The 18,402-nt window shown below is 43.1% G+C and overlaps 1 protein-coding gene across 1 annotated transcript in view; it reads left to right on the top strand.

Moving 5' to 3' along the window:
* The window catches only part of LOC138788430 (fatty acyl-CoA hydrolase precursor, medium chain-like), a 28,742-nt gene extending 12,214 nt beyond the window's left edge, over positions 1-16,528 (top strand). The window contains exons 8-13 of the mRNA XM_069966280.1: positions 11,528-11,668; positions 12,392-12,469; positions 12,940-13,087; positions 14,245-14,394; positions 15,158-15,230; positions 16,210-16,528. Of these exons, the coding sequence (XP_069822381.1) occupies positions 11,528-11,668; positions 12,392-12,469; positions 12,940-13,087; positions 14,245-14,394; positions 15,158-15,230; positions 16,210-16,396 (777 nt within the window). The 3' untranslated portion in view covers positions 16,397-16,528. The remainder of the gene's footprint in view (positions 1-11,527; positions 11,669-12,391; positions 12,470-12,939; positions 13,088-14,244; positions 14,395-15,157; positions 15,231-16,209) is intronic.
* Positions 16,529-18,402: the final 1,874 nt, after the last annotated feature.

Genomic DNA, 18,402 nt, shown 5'->3' with positions numbered 1-18,402 from the left:
GAGGACTGTGAGGGGAGTGAGGACTGTGAGGGGAGTGAAGACTGTGTGAGGGGAGTGAGGACTGTGTGAGTGGAGTGAGGACTGTGTGAGAGGAGTGAGGACTGTGTGAGAGGAGTGAGGACTGAGTGAGGGGAGTGAGGACTGTGTGAGAGGAGTGAGGACTGAGTGAGGGGAGTGAGGACTGTGAGAGGAGTGAGGACTGTGTGAGGGGAGTGAGGACTGTGAGAGGGGTGAGGACTGTGTGAGGGGAATAAGGACTGTGAGAGGGGTGAGGACTGTGTGAGAGGGGTGAGGACTGTGTGAGAGGAGTGAGGACTGTGAGAGGAGTGAGGACTGTGTGAGGGGAATAAGGACTGTGAGAGGGGTGAGGACTGTGAGAGGGGAGTGAGGACTGTGAGAGGAGTGAGGACTGTGTGAGGGGAGTGAGGACTGTGAGAGGGGTGAGGACTGTGTGAGGGGAATAAGGACTGTGAGAGGGGTGAGGACTGTGAGAGGGGTGAGGACTGTGTGAGAGGGGTGAGGACTGTGAGAGGAGTGAGGACTGTGAGAGGGGAGTGAGGACTGTGAGAGGGGTGAGGACTGTGTGAGAGGAGTGAGGACTGAGAGGGATGAGGACTGAGAGGGGTGAGGACTGTGAGAGGGGAGTGAAGACTGTGAGAGGGGAGTGAGGACTGTGTGAGGGGGCTGAGGACTGTGTGAGGGGGGTGAGGACTGTGAGAGGGGAGTGAGGACTGTGAGAGGGGAGTGAGGACTGTGAGAGGGGAGTAAGGACTGTGAGAGGGGAGTGAGGACTGTGAGAGGGGAGTAAGGACTGTGAGAGGGGAGTGAGGACTGTGAGAGGAGTGACAACACACACACAACCACCCACACAACTGACCAGACTCAGCAGCCAGTTATATATATATATATATATATATATATATATATATATATATATATAGCAGTGACCAAATGACAAGGAGGAACTATATATGTATATCTGTGTGTCTCCTGCGGTTTATTTGGTCTCTGCTGTATATACATATGTGTCTCCTGCTGGTCACTTTGTCACTGCTGTACATATATATATATATATATATATATATATATATATATCTCTCACTTGGTCACTGCCATATATATATGTGGCTCCTGCTAGTCACTGCTGTGTATATATTTATATATACTGTATATATACAGCAGTGACCAAGTGACCAGCAGGATATATATATATATATATATATATATATACACAGCTCTGACTTGCAACAGCTGGAGGGCCTGAGTGTAACATCCTTGCTGTAGTCAGTGTGTAATGGAGGTTACCCAGCTTTCCTAGTATCCTGTAGTCAGCATAATAGAGGTCACCCAACTTTCCCAGTATCCTGTCGTCAGTGTCATGGAGGTCACCCAGTTTTCCCAGTATCTTGTATAGTAGTCAGCATAATGGAGGTCACCCAGCTTTCCCAGTATCCTGTCGTCAGTGTCATGGAGGTCACACAGCTTTCCCAGTATCTTGTAGTCAGTAGGATGGAGGTCACCCAGCTTTACAGTATCTTGTAGTTAGTATGATGGAGGTCACCTAACTTTCCAGAATCTTGTATTCAGTATAATGGAGATCACCCAGCTTTCCCAGTATCCTGTAGTCAGTATGATGGAGGTCACCCAGCTTTCCCAGCATTTGTACTCAGTATGATGGAGACTGCACATGGGTCTGTACTAAACACAGGAGGGATGAGTGTACTACACACAGGGGGCAATACAATAGAGAAGCCTGCACTCCAGAGAGGGGGGCAATACCACAGAGAGGCATATACTACACAGAGGCTGCATAGAGGGGGCTACACTACAGAGAGGCCTATACTACACAGAGGCTGCATAGAGGGGGCTACACTACAGAGAGGCCTATACTACACAGAGGCTGCATAGAGGGGGCTACACTACAGAGAGGCCTATACTACACTGAGGCTGCATAGAGGGGGCTACACTACAGAGAGGCCTATACTACACAGAGGCTGCATAGAGGGGGCTACACTACAGAGAGGCCTATACTACACAGAGGCTGCATAGAGGGGGCTACACTACAGAGAGGCCTATACTACACAGAGGCTGCATAGAGGAGGTTACATTACAGAGAGGCCTATACTACACAGAGGCTGCATAGAGGGGGTTACACTACAGGGGGGTTACACTACTGCTCAGCCCTTGTCACATTTTCACAAGCGCCCCCAACACATTTGACCCCCTTGTTGTACCTGCACCAGCATGTAGTTGCAATTGCAGGTATCTATACACCTTATGCTAAAGTAAGTTAAAGAGGTGCAATTTTTATTTTTTAAATTAACTGGTTTCCGGAACTTTTATAGATTTGTAAATTACCTCTGTTTAAACAATCTCAATCTTCCCATACTTGATAGATAGATAGATAGAGAGAGAGAGAGAGAGAGATAGATAGAGAGAGAGAGAGAGAGAGAGAGAGAGAGAGAGATAGAGATAGATAGATAGATAGATAGATAGATAGATAGATAGATAGATAGATAGATAGATAGATAGATAGAGAGTTAGATTGACAGAGATAGATAGATAGATAGATAGATAGATAGATGCATAGAGAGATGGATAGGAGATGGATAGAGAGATGGATGGATAGAGAGATGGATGGATAGAGAGATGGATAGATAGATAGATAGATAGATAGGAGAGTTAGATGATAAATAGATAGATTAGAGATAGATAGATAGATAGATAGATAGATAGATAGATAGATAGGAGATAGATAGATAGATAGATAGATAGATAGATAGATAGATAGATAGGAGATAGATAGATAGATAGATAGATAGATAGATAGATAGATAGATAGATAGATATCTAGCAGCTCATCACATATCTTGGATTGTACATACATGTATGATCACAACCAACTCACCCCTTTTAATGTCTACAAGCTTATTACCAATACCACTATTATTTTTAGGCAAAGACAATCTGGTTAAAAGGGTTCTCCAGAATTAAAAAAAAAAAAGGTTAGTGTGTGAAAATCACAACTTGGCTCTATTCACTTTAGTCGAATACCACACACAAACTGAGGACAAGAGTGGTGCTGTCTGTGGAAGAAGGCAGCTATATTTTTCTAATGTTAAGCCCTTTTACTTTTTTGTGGTTCTATATTTCAGAAGTAGAAAGCCTCTCACACTGCTCTTTATCCTTATTCAGTATAAGTAATGTAGAAGAATATTCCCTTTATTATTCAGAAATCCTTGTCACCTGCTGAGGTTCCCTATGTGTAACATAACCGGTTGGGGGCCCACTCAGACTCACTCGCCCCCCCCTAGGCTGAAACCCTAGCTACGCCCCTGTGCAGACCACTGAGTGGGCAGCACTGAGCCCACCATTTTGCAGGGGGTACTGATCAGTTAGTGATAGGTGCCGCCAGTGTCGGACTGGGGTACCTTGGGCCCACCAGGGAATTTAATTCTAGGGGCCCACCCTACATATAGCAGATATAACCAAACCTTTGCACAGCGCTGTGTATGTGACCAGCAATGCTGGCTCACTGCTGGTAACTTGTCAGACACTCTATGCAAACAGTATAGGGTGCCACATAAGTATCTTGAAAGGAAAAGTCCCATTAAAAGAGAACTCCAGGTAGAGGTTAAAAAAAATGAAACTTCTGCAGAAGCATAAAGTTTTACTTACCTATCTATTCCATTTTTTAAACTACCAAAAATCCATTTGTTTTGGGGGGTTTTGTTCTGTTTTGTGTTTCTGCACTTCCTGGTTTATCAGTTGTACACAGTACTACAGGTTCCAGAATGCAATGCTTTCCCTCAGCTGTTCATAACAGTCCTCCACCCTGCACTTTCCCTGCCCAAAGCAGCTGCAGAACATCTAGGCTGTGTTTACACATTGCAGTTTCATTGTGTTACTGAATTATTTGCAGTAATTTATGATTTCATTGTGGTCTCACACAGCACGCTGTATTCTCTACCTGTAACACCACACAGCACACTGTATTCTCTACCTGTAACACCACACAGCACACTGTATTCTCTACCTGTAACACCACACTGCACACTGTATTCTCTACCTGTAACACCACACAGCACGCTGTATTCTCTACCTGTAACACCACACAGCACACTGTATTCTCTACCTGTAACACCACACAGCACGCTGTATTCTTTACCTGTAGCACCACACAGCACACTGTTTTCTCTACCTGTAACACCACACAGCACACTGTATTCTCTACCTGTAACACCACACTGCACACTGTATTCTCTACCTGTAACACCACACAGCACACTGTATTCTCTACCTGTAACACCACACAGCACACTGTATTCTCTACCTGTACCACACATACGCTGTATTCTCTACCTGTAACACCACACAGCACGCTGTATTCTCTATCTGTAACACCACACAGCACACTGTATTCTCTACCTGTAACACCACACAGCACACTGTATTCTCTACCTGTAACACCACACAGCACACTTTACTCTCTACCTGTAGCACCACACACTGCTGTATTCTCTACCTGTAACACCACACAGCATGCTGTATTCTCTACCTGTAACACCACACAGCGCACTGTATTCTCTACCTGTAACACCACACAGCACGCTGTATTCTCTACCTGTAACACCACACACCACGCTGTACTCTCTACCTGTAACACCACACACCACTGCTGTATTCTCTACCTGTAACACCACACAGCACGCTGTATTCTCTACCTGTAACACCACACAGCACGCTGTATTCTCTACCTGTAACACCACACAGCAGGCTGTACAGTAATACCTCGGTTTTTGAACGCTTTGGAACTCGAACTGCTTGGTATTCGAACAAAAATTTACCCAGAAGTAGTGTTTGGAATTCGAACTTTGCTCGGTTTTCGAACGTTTTTGCGAGCGTGGATGGTGGGTTGTACCTGGCGAGTTAAGCAGTGGTGAGGCTTCACATACAGTACAGTGCTGTATAAGACTGCTGAAGTGCATATACAGTGCAGTAGTAGTACAGGCAGTGCACCACCATCTCCCATACATTACAGTGCTTGGATGGGGGGGACGCTATACAGTAAAGGATAGGTGAGGAGTTGGTGACTACTGTACTATAATTGCTGGTTCTGATAAACATTTCTTATGTTTAATGTCCTGTACAGTATAGTGCTGTTCTGTACTGTACAGTAATGATTATACTGAGCACTTATCAGTGTAATAAATGAGTACTGTAGGTAATTATTGGTGGCTGCTGAAACCAATTAATCACATTTACATTATTTCCTATGGGAGGACACTGCTCGGTTTTCAAACTGCTTGGTTCTCAAACTGCCTTCTGGAACCAATTAAGATCGAGAACCGAGGTACCACTGTATTCTCTACTGTAACCCCGATATTGGAATAAAGTAAAGAACTTTTTGAATTTTTTTTCCTTTTCATTACCACACACATATTATGATCAAGCATCTATTATCTTTGAAGATGAGCCCCACAATAAGGCTCTGGGCCTCTCTGCCATTTAGCATCATTTACATGTGTTACTGCATCATTTTTGTGTATATGCTGCAGTACTGCAATGACACTCCAACATGTGTGAACACAGCCCTAATTTCACTGCACACTTCTGCACAATTAGAGAAATCAGTGCTGCACCTACTTCTGGCCAGTCAGAGATGGTGAATCACTCAGGGGATTGGGGGATCCAGCCAAGCCTCCTGGGACATCACGCCCTGCCCTCTGTCTGCATCATCAGCCTGATCTCAGCAGACACACACAATGTGAGACAGAGGCATGGAAGATTTGTCTCCTAAGGGGGATAGCAGAAGGAGCAGGAGACAATGTGGATTTGCACAGGGGCCATTTTTTTTTCACTTTCTGGATTTCTATCAGCTACCAGTGTGACAGAACCATACAGATACGGTAATACATTGCATAGACACATATATTTAACTTTTAATGTATTTTTAATAGAAAACAAGTTTTTCTTATCCGGAGTTCCCCTTTAAACTGACAAATCTCAGGCAGTCAAGTACATAATAATGAAAGTATACTTACCTGTACCTGCACTTACGCTGTTTACTGTGCATGATCAGGAATGTGATCGTTTAATAGTTTGGAAGAATATGCAAGCAGCAATACCAAATATGTTTATTTATTTATTTGTAAAAGGGCAGTGATTTAAAAAAAAGCAAGAATGTGAGGTATTTCAGTATGAATTCTGGGAGTCTATGTAGAACAGATGGTATAAAGTGGCCTCCATCATAACTATATGGGAAGGTATGGAGGTCATGGAGCAAAAAGAATAAAAACTTGGTGTGAACGAGACTTTAATATGGTGCATTTTTACAATGTCTAGTCTAAGTTTCCACTGTCAAGCTAACTGACTTTTTTATTTAATTTAAAGAGGTACTCTGCCAAAAACTTTTTTCTTCTCAAACCAACTGGTGTCTGAAAGTTATATATATTTGTAAATTACTTCTATTTAAAAGTCTTCCAGTACTTATCAGCTGCTGTATGTCCTGCAGGAAGTGCTGTGTTCTTTCCAGGCTGACACAGTGCACTGTCTCTGCTGCCACCTCTGTCCATGACAGGAACTCTCCAGAGCAGTAGCAAATCCCCATAGAAAACCTCTTCTACTCTGGACAGTTTGTGTCATGAACAGAGGTGGCAGCAGAGAACACTGAGTCAGACTGGAGAGAATACACCACTTCCTGCAGGACATACAGCAGCAGTTTAATAAACGTTAAATACAAATCTTTATACACCAGTTGATTTGAAAGAAAAAAAGGTACCAATTTAATTCTACTGAATTCACTACAAATGTGAACCAAGATTAAGACTGTCGCACATCTTCCTGCTTTTTGGTGTTTTTTCTGGCACTTTTTCTGCCATGTTCTCATTTTAGTGTAACGTTTAGTTCTCATTTTATCCCCTGTGGGGCTTTTTCAGTACAAATCATGTGATTCTTTATGATGTGATTCCAGGTTTTATGTTGATGAACTGGGGGAAAAACACTAATTTCCATATAGACATGACAATATTCCCCCCTATAGAAGCTTGTGGCAAAACACAAAAAAAATCACCATAGCAGAAAAATTTTCCCCACTGACTAACATCTGGTCTCTGCGTTTTTGAACCCCAAAAATGCCATATGACATATTTAAGAAAAATGCCTAGTCTGAGTCCAGCCATATAGTACATGAGAACATACCCCTCTCCTAGTTATTCACAGGATAAGGGATAACAAGACCTAAAGAGAATTAATGGAGCACTGTCCCCACTGTTTATTTGAGGGGGATATGTTTCCCACATTCTCATAACCACTGGGACCCCAACCAATCAGCTGGATATCCCCTATCCTGTGGACTTTGCAGGGGGAGGGGGGGGGGCAGCTACCTAGCCCACACCTGCATGTATGGGTGTGGGGGCACAATACTCTGCCTTGCCCCTGATCCTGCTCACACACACTGGGTCACTGGGTTATGTATATATGATGTATATTTATGGTGGTGTCCGTGTTGCTATGATTGGTGTGACCCTGTCACTTGATAAAACTTTTTGCCAAGCCTTGTAGATGTAGGTATAAGCCTTGTGATACATGTTTTTTCTTCAAGATTTGAGTGTTCCTTTAATCCAGGGATATGCACATACAAGCAGGAGTTCCACCAGCCACCGCTCTATACTACTTGCGCTCATTGTGCAGGTGATAGATCTGTGTATTAGGCAGATGTCCAGCTTTATGACTCTGCAATATGTGATGGACCCCCAACTCCCCCAAGTTAAACCAAAGAACGCAAAATAAAAACACAACACATTGTAATCAGGTGTCAAAGGGTCCCAATTTTATTTAAAATTACATGACACTGAAAATGGCAGACCCCCGACTCACGAAGAGTCACCCTCCAGCACTCAGGTGAGGAAAAAACCCCTGTGGGGGAAACCTCGAGGGAGCCATGGCTGGAGAGCTGCCCCTCCCCTGGGCTTAGAGGGTAATACCATACTATAAGTATAATAAACTGGATGTGAGAGAGATGAGGCTGCAATATCTGTCACCTTATTGATGGCTAGGCGGCTGTATCTCTTCTCCTTCACAGATCCAGGTCCCCTGCTAGAACCTCCAAAGCTCAAGGTCCTCTGGTGCATCCAAGATGGCACTGATCAGGGCGCGGTGCAGTGCTTTATGGAACCTTCTTTATGACATAAGTGCTTGTCATCACAGTGCATGGTTGCCATGGTTACTGCAGGTAAACACATCTGAAGCATTAACCCATTAATGACTGGCGATGGTCTTTACTGCAGAGGTCACTGAACACACTTGTGACCAAGCAAACAGCCTATGGTTAGGCCACACTAAGAACACTAAATAATATGGTTTGATGTGGCCCATAGCAACCAATCACATCTCAGCTTTCATTTCTCATATTATTCTGGTAAAATAAAAGCTGAACTGTGATTGGTTGCCATGCACAATTTAGATAGTCTAATCTGCCCATAGCAACCAATCAAAGCTCAGCTTTAATTTTATAAGAGCTTGTTAATATATGAAAGGTGATCTGTGATTGGTTGCTATAGGCGAATCAGATTGTGTTTTGTCTCTGGCAGGTTGATAAAGGTGCTTCATTGCTGTAAAATCTTATGATGATGATGAAGACTAAAAACACATGACATCAAGCTTCCCCATAATGCTTTGCAGTCAGCCCTTCCTCCATACCTCCCAACTTTTTGGAGGGACACTTGTGGTTCACAGACATTTCTATACACAGTTTAGAAAACCACTGGTATACAGTTATATACGGCGGATTTGTTAACATGAATGAGACAGCTGACAATCTGATTTTGTTGTATGTGGAAAGGGCAGCCGAAGAGTAATACTACATTTCCCAGGCTGTCATAGGAAATTGGTGATCACCCGATTAGTTGATCAATGGAGAAACTGCACTGACTGTACAAAAGGGGCTGTCAAGTTGTTTAAGGTTACAAACACACTTGGCGGGTCTGCAGCGAGTCTCCATGCTGCGTTTTTGCAGCGAGACTCGCTGCAGATCCCGGCCCTATACTTTTAATGGCAGACAAACACGCAGCAGGGATGTACATCCCTGCTGCGAGTTTGTCTGCAGCCCACCCCATTAACCCCCCGGCCGCCGGAGCTGATACTTCACCTGATCCCGGCTTCGGCGGTTCCCGATGTCTTCAGCAAGCCGGAGCGGGGACCAGGTGAAGTATATGCTCCAGCCAGCCGCCCGCAGCCCCGGCCGCCCGATCGCTCGCACGTCCCCCTGCAGCCCCAGCCGCCCGATTGCCCCCCCCCGATGGGGGCTGCAGGTGGGCGATCGGTGCTGCGGGGGGGGGGGGGGCGTGCGATCGGTGCTGCGGGGGGGCGATCGGGCGGCCGGCTGGCTGGAGCATATACTTCACCTGGTCCCTGCTCCGGCTTGCTGAAGACATCGGGAACCGCCGGAGCCGGGATCAGGTGAAGTATCAGCTCCCGCGGCCGGGGGGTTAATGGGGTGGGCTGCAAACAAACTCGCAGCAGGGATGTACATCCCAGCTGCGTGTTTGTCTGCCATTAAAAGCATAGGGCCGGGATCTGCAGCGAGTCTCGCTGCAAAAACGCAGCATGGAGACTCGCTGCAGACCCGCCAAGTGTGTTTGTAACCTAAAAGTAAAATAGTCCACAGTATTAAAGATGTACTCCAGCAAAAAAAAAAATATTTCAAATAAACTGGTGCCAGAAATTTGTACTTTACTTCTATCAAAAAAATCTCCAGTCTTCCAGTACTTATTAGCTGCTGTATGTTCAGCAGGAAGTGGTTATTCTTTCCAGTCTGACACATTAATCTGCTGCTAAAGTAAGTAACTGTCCAAAGTAAGTTCCTGGCATGGACAAAGGTGGAAGCAGAGAGCAATGTGTCAGACTGGAAAGAATACACCACTTCCTGCAGGACATACAGCAGCTGATAAGTACTGGAAGGCTTGAGGGGTTTTAGTAGAAATAAATTAAAAATCTATATAACTTTGTGACACCAGTTGATTTGAAAGATTTTTTCCTTAGCTTGACATCCCCTATCCTATGGATTTCAGGGGGAGCACCACCTTGGGCCCACCTGGGAATTTGATTCTTGGGGCCCACCATACCTTACACCAGATATAATAAGCACCAAACCTTTCACATTACTATAGTGACCTTGCACAGAGCTGTGTATGTGACCAGCGATGCTGGCTCACTACTAGTAACTCTTCAGTCTATGCGAACAGTATAACTCGCCACAGTCCAATGAAACTAACAAATCTCAGGTAGGCAGGGGGGTCCAGGAACATAATAAAGAAAGTATATTTACCCAACCCTGTGCCCCCAAAGCTCTTCCTTAATGTGCCCGCTCAGACAATCACTGACTGGGGATGGACACCGCTGCAGTTATTGAACAGAATCTGTTCGAAAATGACTGGAAAACTTCCAGCAGCTGTGGCAGAGAGCGCGGTCCAGGGGCACAGGGAGCGGTGAGTATAGTTTATTATCTTCCCACACTCCACTGCCTGACTATCATTTGTTACGAGACTTCTGTCAGCTGTAATTCGCGTTTCAAACTGCTGACATTGTTAGATGCTGTTAGGTCAAGAAGACACATGGTACCTTACATATATTTGTCTGTGCTTCTATAGCATAGAAATTGTTTTTATTCTCTGGTAGAAAGAGTCAGACAGGGAGGCCCACCTCCTGCAAGGGGCCCACCAAGGGGTAGGGCCCACCGGGGAATTCCCCTGTTCCCCTGTATTCCAGACCGAGCCTGGGTGCCGCTCCTGTAACTGAAGCACTTAAATGCTATGATCATTATTGATCGTGGCAGCATAATCACTGATTTCAGTCATTAACAGTGAATGTGGGCTGCAAATAGCATCTGGTACTTACTATCTATGTCTAATAGAAAAGTGTGCAGCTTAGGCTGCCATGCCATACATGTATGGTACGTCATCATTGAGTTAGTGTGTGTTTACGTAGAGAGATTTATCTGACAGATCTTTGAAGGGGGGTTGGGTCTAAAAAAAAACCAAAGTATTGTATGTGCTAAGACTGCCTTAGGGTGAGTTCCCACAAAATCTGCTGCGATTCCCAGTACTGTCAGATTTTTAATTCCGCTGTCAGTATGTAAACCCTGTCCCCTTAACCCACCATGGCCCAGTGAATACAATAATGGTCTACGCTCTAGTTTGCTTTTGTGGCTCCTGGAATAAAGAATCCACTGCAAGTATGTAAACCCAAACAAACTGACATTACTAGGAAGCAGATTTTGCTGCAAATTCGCAGTGTGAAATCTACTGCGATTCCAGTATGTGTGAACCCACCCATTCAAAAGTGATTTCACACAAGGCATCCTTATCCACCTTGAAAGAATCAAACCTTTTTCCAATACTTGTGTATATAGGTTATTCCTTCATCCCTGCTTACCACTGCTTACATATACAGTGTAGTACATGTGTGGTTATCTGCTACACAATATGTATGTTTAGGTCAATATTCTGTCACTATGCTGTGTCTGCAGGGCATGCTGCTTCTTCCTGCCTCTGTGGATGGATTTCTTCTACCTAAACCACCAGAGAAAATGTTGGCTAACAAAGAAAGCAACAAGGTCCCATTTCTCATTGGAATGAATAATCATGAGTTTGGCTGGTTTGCTCCAGCGGTAGGTATAAAGTACTTCTAATAACATCCCCACACACAAATACGTACACACACTACTGGTGGTATCATGTAAATCGAAGGTTTCCTAGATGGGGCATGTTCACACATCAATTTTTTTGCCATTTTTTAGGACAGCTGTTATTTTTGAGGCCAAATAACAGCCCTTACTTTGTAATTCCAGCCGTGACTGTACAAATAACAGCTGTCATCATAAAATAACGGCCATTATGTGGTCTCAAAATGAAGGACGTCCTAAAAGGCGGATGTCAAATGGGCACAAAAAGATATTGTATGGACATGGACCTTAAGGAGATAATTTTTTTTCCTTTGAGCAGGCCCACACTGAGCCCTTCCTGCACTTACATTGGGAAAATCAGATCTGGAGCAAAAACTCCTGGTCCAACAAATCAAATACTATGCTGAGCCTTTATGTGGCTCATTGAATCATGCGGCCATCAATCACTGTATTGTTAGTGCATCCTATCCTAACCTTATCATAGTTGATCGCACATTTCCGTTTACATGGGAGGCGATCGGCCAGTGACAGATTACTTGTCCATCGGCTGATCACTGGCCCTTTTACATTGTTTATCAAAGGACACTAAGAAGGCAGAAGCAATCATTTGTCATTTGAGAAAGTTTATCATTTCAGTAAAACGATGTTTTAAAAGATATTCCTTTGTAATAATACATTATTAATTTTATTACTTTCCTTGTTTTTTAGCTATTTAACATAACAGGTATAACAGAAGGTATGACGAGGGAGTCTGTAGTATTGAATCTCCAGAAACTGCCTTCACTGGTGAGAGCAGATGATCCCGTCTCACTTTGGCTAGATTCACACTGCGTTTTTGTAAGCCGTTTTTTTCATCCGTTTTTTTTTGGGAAAAAACGGATGAAAAAAACTGATGCATTTGTTCGCATCCGTTTTGATCTGTTTTTCCATTGACTTCCACTGTAAAAAAAAAACGGATGTTTTTTTAAAGGACACAAAAGTAGTGTCAGCTACGTTTTTGTGTCCGTCAAAAAAAACGGATCCGTTTTGATCCTTTTTTTTTTTTTACAATGGAAGTCAATGGAAAAACGGATCAAAATAGATGCACACAAATGCATCCATTTTTTTCCTCCGTTTTTTATCCGTTCTTTGCAAAAACGGATGAAAAAAACGGATTGCAAAAACGCAGTGTGAACCTAGCCTTATACTCTGTCCTATTACACAATTAGTTTTCTATGAAAACACTCTTTTTATTTTGCTTAATGTACATTTTATAGGGTCTGAGCCCTGAAGTCATTCCTTTTGCTGTTGACAACTATCTTGGTGACACCACTGATCCAATAGAGATTCGCAACCGGTTCCTGGATTTGTGTGGTGATGTAATGTTCGTCATACCAATTCTAAAGATGGCAAAATCCCATCGAGGTACACCCCATTCACCTTGTAGTTCAGATGACTTTTCAGGCAAGAGATGTTGATTGTTAGGACATGCAAAGAGTTATAGTTTTCACAACTTATAAATATAATGTTAGTATGTTATATTAAATACTAATAGTGTACAGTGCAAGAACAGCGAAATGATGAAGAGTTATATATGCCAGGTAATTATCCACTGTGTCGGCTGTAAATTTGCAGCATGTCAATTTATGTTGGGAAGACACTGTCTGCAATAACTTTAGTGCAGGTTTTTCTACGGAAACCTTACAGTTCCATAATATGCAAAAGAAGGGTCCGTGGAGTCTCAGTTACGAGTCTCAAAACACGGGAATAGCCAGATATCCCTCCAGGGGAGGGAAGCCTATTGCCAAGGGGGTACCTCCCAGTGGGGAGATCACCAAACCACCCTGATACGTAGCCCCTTAAGTCCCACTCGGTTGCGAGTATTGGAACATAAATAGGGAAATACCAGGGTGGTCCCTTATACGTCAAAGTCTAACTCTGTGGCGAGTATTGCGACATGACAAGGGTTTACCAAGGCAGGCATCCATCCACAGACGATCGTTTCGGGGTAGTTGCCCCTCGTCAGTGTGGAGTAGGATTCTGGCCCCTGTTAGCCAGAATCCTACTCCACACTGACGAGGGGCAACTACCCCGAAACGATCGTCTGTGGATGGATGCCTGCCTTGGTAAACCCTTGTCATGTCGCAATACTCGCCACAGAGTTAGACTTTGACGTATAAGGGACCACCCTGGTATTTCCCTATTTATGTTCCAATACTCGCAACCGAGTGGGACTTAAGGGGCTACGTATCAGGGTGGTTTGGTGATCTCCCCACTGGGAGGTACCCCCTTGGCAATAGGCTTCCCTCCCCTGGAGGGATATCTGGCTATTCCCGTGTTTTGAGACTCGTAACTGAGACTCCACGGACCCTTCTTTTACAGTTCCATAGTAAAATCGGCAACTGTACATTGTCTTTTTTTTTTGCCTTGTGTACCACACTCAAAACCTGTCTTTTTTTTGCCTTGTGTACCATACTCAAATCCATTACATACTTTTTGTTCAGAAATGTTTGCAGATTTTCCATTATAGAAAATCCACAGAATATATTCCACATTTGTCTTACTATCTTATCGTTTTTTAGATATGGGGCTCCCTATTTTCCTTTATGAGTACCAGCATCCACCAAGCAGGATGGCTCCCGTGAGACCAGACTTTGTTAAGGCTGATCACGCAGATGAGCTCAACTATGTATTTGGAGGACCCTTCCTGAGGAATGGTGTATTATTTGCTGGTGAGTGTGGTTACTAAGCAGTGTGTCCCTAGCAGGGCAAACGTCAGCCCAGGGCTAACCAGGGCAAGTGCCGGGGGCCACAGCACCTCTAGGGGCCCAGAGAGGAAGAGGGTCCGGTTTTCTAATGTTCAGCCCACTCACTGTAGTGCAGGGTGAGGGGCTGAACATCAGAAAACATAGGAGATGGAGCAGGACGTGCACAGAGAGAGCAGAGTGAAGGACCTGATCACATGACCCAAAGGTCCTCACCCTTACAGTGTGGAGAGCAGCCAGACAGAGAGGAAGAGGGTCAGTCAGTCTCTCAGTGTCTGTCAGTGTCAATAATGTGTATTTGTGTATGTTAGTGATGTCCCAAGTGATTGTGCATAGTGTGTGGATGATGGGTGCATAGTGCATGGATCGTTCGCCTGTGGGCCCGCAAACACCTGGAGCTGGCCCTGGTCCCTAGCTACCAGGCATGACAATTCAATACAAAGGTCACAGTCCCATGTGCACAAAAATTCTCATTTTACGCTGCTCTTGCCATTTGACTGTTGTTTTGAAATAACAGGTGTTATTTGCCATTAAATGAAATCTTAGCCTAAAAATTTTCCGTAACTTATGCCACATATTGGAATACATAGAAGCTGCATCCTATGCTGCCATCCAAACAGCCAGGACTTCACACTGATACATTTTATCTACATTGATGCGTCAATACAAACTATCAGGACAGGAGATATTGAATGTCAGTCACTAATAGTGATATTGTTTTCTTTCTAAGGAAATGCAACCCATGAAGAGAAAGTCCTGGCCAGGACAGTTATGAGATACTGGGCAAACTTTGCTGGAACTGGGTAAGACCGCAACACAGATCTAGAATGACCATACATTAGCTATCCTGGTATCCTTTTGCAAAAAACAGATGAAAAACTGATGAAAAAGATGGATGCAATTGTGTGCATCGGTTTTGATCCATTTTTTTCCATTGTCTTCCATTATAAAAAAAAGGATCAAAATTGATCTCTTTTTTTTAACGGACACAAAAATGAGGTCAAACACTTTTTTGTGTAAGCTAAAAAAAACGGATCCGTTTTGATCCCCTTTCTTTTTATAATGGAAGTCAATGGAAAAACAGATCAAAACAGATGCACACAGTTGCATTTAATGGATTATTTTTTTTAAGTAAAAAGTAAAAAAATAAAAGTAGTAAAATAAAACAAAAGCTATTTAAACTTTGGACTTAGGCTGTGGACTTAGGCTGTGATGCAGTACGTTTAACATATACATTTTAAGAAAAAAACAGGATGAAAAAAATGAATGCAAATACAGGTACTATTGTGTGTAATCCGTTTGGATGCATTTTTCCATTGACTTCCGTTTATAAAAAAAAAAAAAAAAGAACAAAACAAATACAGCGTTTTTGCTTTTTTTTTTAGCATACACAAAAACGTGGTTGACCACATTTTTGTGTACATTAAAAGTAACCATCTAAAAGCGGATATGTTAAATGGACTGCAAAAATTCTGTCTGAACCAAGCCTTATATGGCATAAAAAGGAAAGCCCTCAAAATTAGCAAAATTGTTTAGTTTTTTTAATCTTACAAATTTTGTTTTGTTTCTTATTTTATGCTATAATGAAAAGTGCTATTAGAATTTACAATTGGTCTGGCAAAAATCAAGCCATACATACAGCTCTGTATATGGAAAAATAAAGTGTTATGACTTTTATAAGGCAAGGAGGAAATGAAAATTGGCTGAGAAGTGAAAGGGTTATTAATAATAATAATAATAATAATAATAATAATAATAATAATGCTACATTATTGGTTGCAGGGACCCCAACAGTCCAGGTCTGACACCATGGCCGCAGTACGGAGCAGATGAACACTATCTGGAGATTAATCTACAGCAGAAATCGTCTTCAAAGCTGAAGGAGGAGAAGTTCAGGTTCTGGACTGAGGTCCTTCCTCAGAAACTCCAGTCCCAGAAAGAGGATGGAAGTGATCGCATTGAGCTGTAGATTCTAACAAAGAGGTTTCCTACACATGAAAGAACAAAACATTGTAAGGAGGCTGAGACATGTCCCACTGGTAAATCAGAATAAAGAACAGGATTTTTATTCCACTTTTCAATAAATCTTAGTCAAATTAAATTGTTTTTTCTTCCTTATGCGTGAGGGGCCAAATGTTCACAGGCCGCTAAACCCTTCCCAGTAATGCATTGACAAGGAAGCAATGTCCAACGTCAACTTTTCTTGCAAGGATAGAATGAAACTGAGAAACAAACTAAGGTGTACTGACATGTGGCAATGCAACTATGTTACTATGCAAAACTATACAGATTCAAACATGTATGACAGTTGAAGAGAACCGACCATGCCGCTGGTGCTCTGGAAACCACTGCCAGTACCTCATAGCTGCTGAGCTTTTTCTGACGCTTTTTTAGCACATCAACGTATTTGCTTGACTGGACACGTTACTGCTTCCTACATTTCTCTCCTATTGAGGACCCTGCTATTTCCACAACATAAGTCCGAGTATCTGACCTCCCTCCCACAAGTTCCCACGCCACTGCCACTATGTTAGGCAAAGTTCACATCCTGTTGGAACATCATGTGTTTTTTGCATTTTGTATTCTTTTTATTTTTATTTTTTCGTTCTTTTGTGGTGCAGGCTTGCAGGTGGTGTGGTACGACTGCCTCACTTGTCACAAGGATAGCTTCACAAGACCCCAACACACACCCCGAGAAAGTGTTCCTTTTAACCCCTTTCCACAATGTGTTGGTGAAAGACACAATCACAAGGAATTCAGAACTTGAACTTTACTTAAAGTCTTGAAGGTGCAGTACAGAGAACACAGTTAATACAATCCTTGTTCAAGGTTAGCTTGGGAGCAAGTCTGTCAGGTAATTCCCCTTTAAGAGAGTTTGGTGCAGGAATAGTGAGACTTTTGGAGACTTTAAAATTAATGATGGACAGTCTATAAATTGGGTTACTTTAGAGAGTTTTAAACATTAGTAACAGGGCAGACTACTTAGAGGGGGGGCACTGTCTAAATAGAACTGTGCTCTCCTGAAGAAGGTCTTGACAACTTTGGCTCTGCCAAGAGCCTCTTTAGTGATTCTTGCGAAGTTGATAGCAAGAAAAAAGTGCATCATGGTTCATCAGAATGTAATAAAAAGACACTTACCCTGTAGCATTCTATTGCCATAGATTGACATTCAGACTCGGACTGGCCCACATGGGAGCAGGGGAATCCCCCGGTGGGCCCTACCCTTTGGTGGGCCCCTAAACAGTAGGTGGGCTTCCCTGTCTAGCATCTCCAGGATGACATATAATCCCCCAACACTGCTGCACATGCCTTTCATCTGTTGGTGCTATACAAATATTATATTATTATTATTATTATTATTATTATTATTATTATTTACTGCCTCTATCTAGTAACCTGGGATTTCATTGTATAATATAGAGGCAGGGAGTGACTGGAGTGACAAGCAGCAGCATGTAGTGTGCAGATTTAGCGCGGCCCCTCTCCTCTCTTCTGGAACCCTCCACCACCTTCTCTTCTCAGGCTGCCTCTATATGCTCTATGTGCTGCTGCTGCTGCTGCTGGCAGTTGGGACACAGGAGGAGAGGAGGGAAAGGGGCTGCAGCCTGCCCAGTGTGGCCCTGGGGCTGAAAATCTGACAGCATGTGAGCTGTACCTGGTGTTTTCCTGTACCAGAGGTAAATATGTGTGTGTGGACATGAAATATGTATATTGTGTGAGCCTGTGTGTATGGTGCATGTGTGTGTGTGTGTATTATCTATACATATATGTAATGTGCATTTATTTAGATGTGTAGATGTATGTATTCTGCGTGCATACATGCATGTGTGTGTGTACAATGTATGCATATAGGTAATTTCTTTATTTTTGTGTATGTTGTGTGTACTATGTGTATATATAGGTAACGTGCATTTCTTTATATCTGTGTATGTATTGTGCATATTTGTATATAATATGTACTGTATGTACATGTTA

Source organism: Dendropsophus ebraccatus, chromosome 4 (assembly GCF_027789765.1).
Source record: "Dendropsophus ebraccatus isolate aDenEbr1 chromosome 4, aDenEbr1.pat, whole genome shotgun sequence".
NCBI lineage: Eukaryota > Metazoa > Chordata > Amphibia > Anura > Hylidae > Dendropsophus > Dendropsophus ebraccatus.
The sequence above is the reverse complement of the archived record's forward strand: the minus strand, read 5'-3'. Positions and strand labels throughout refer to the sequence as shown.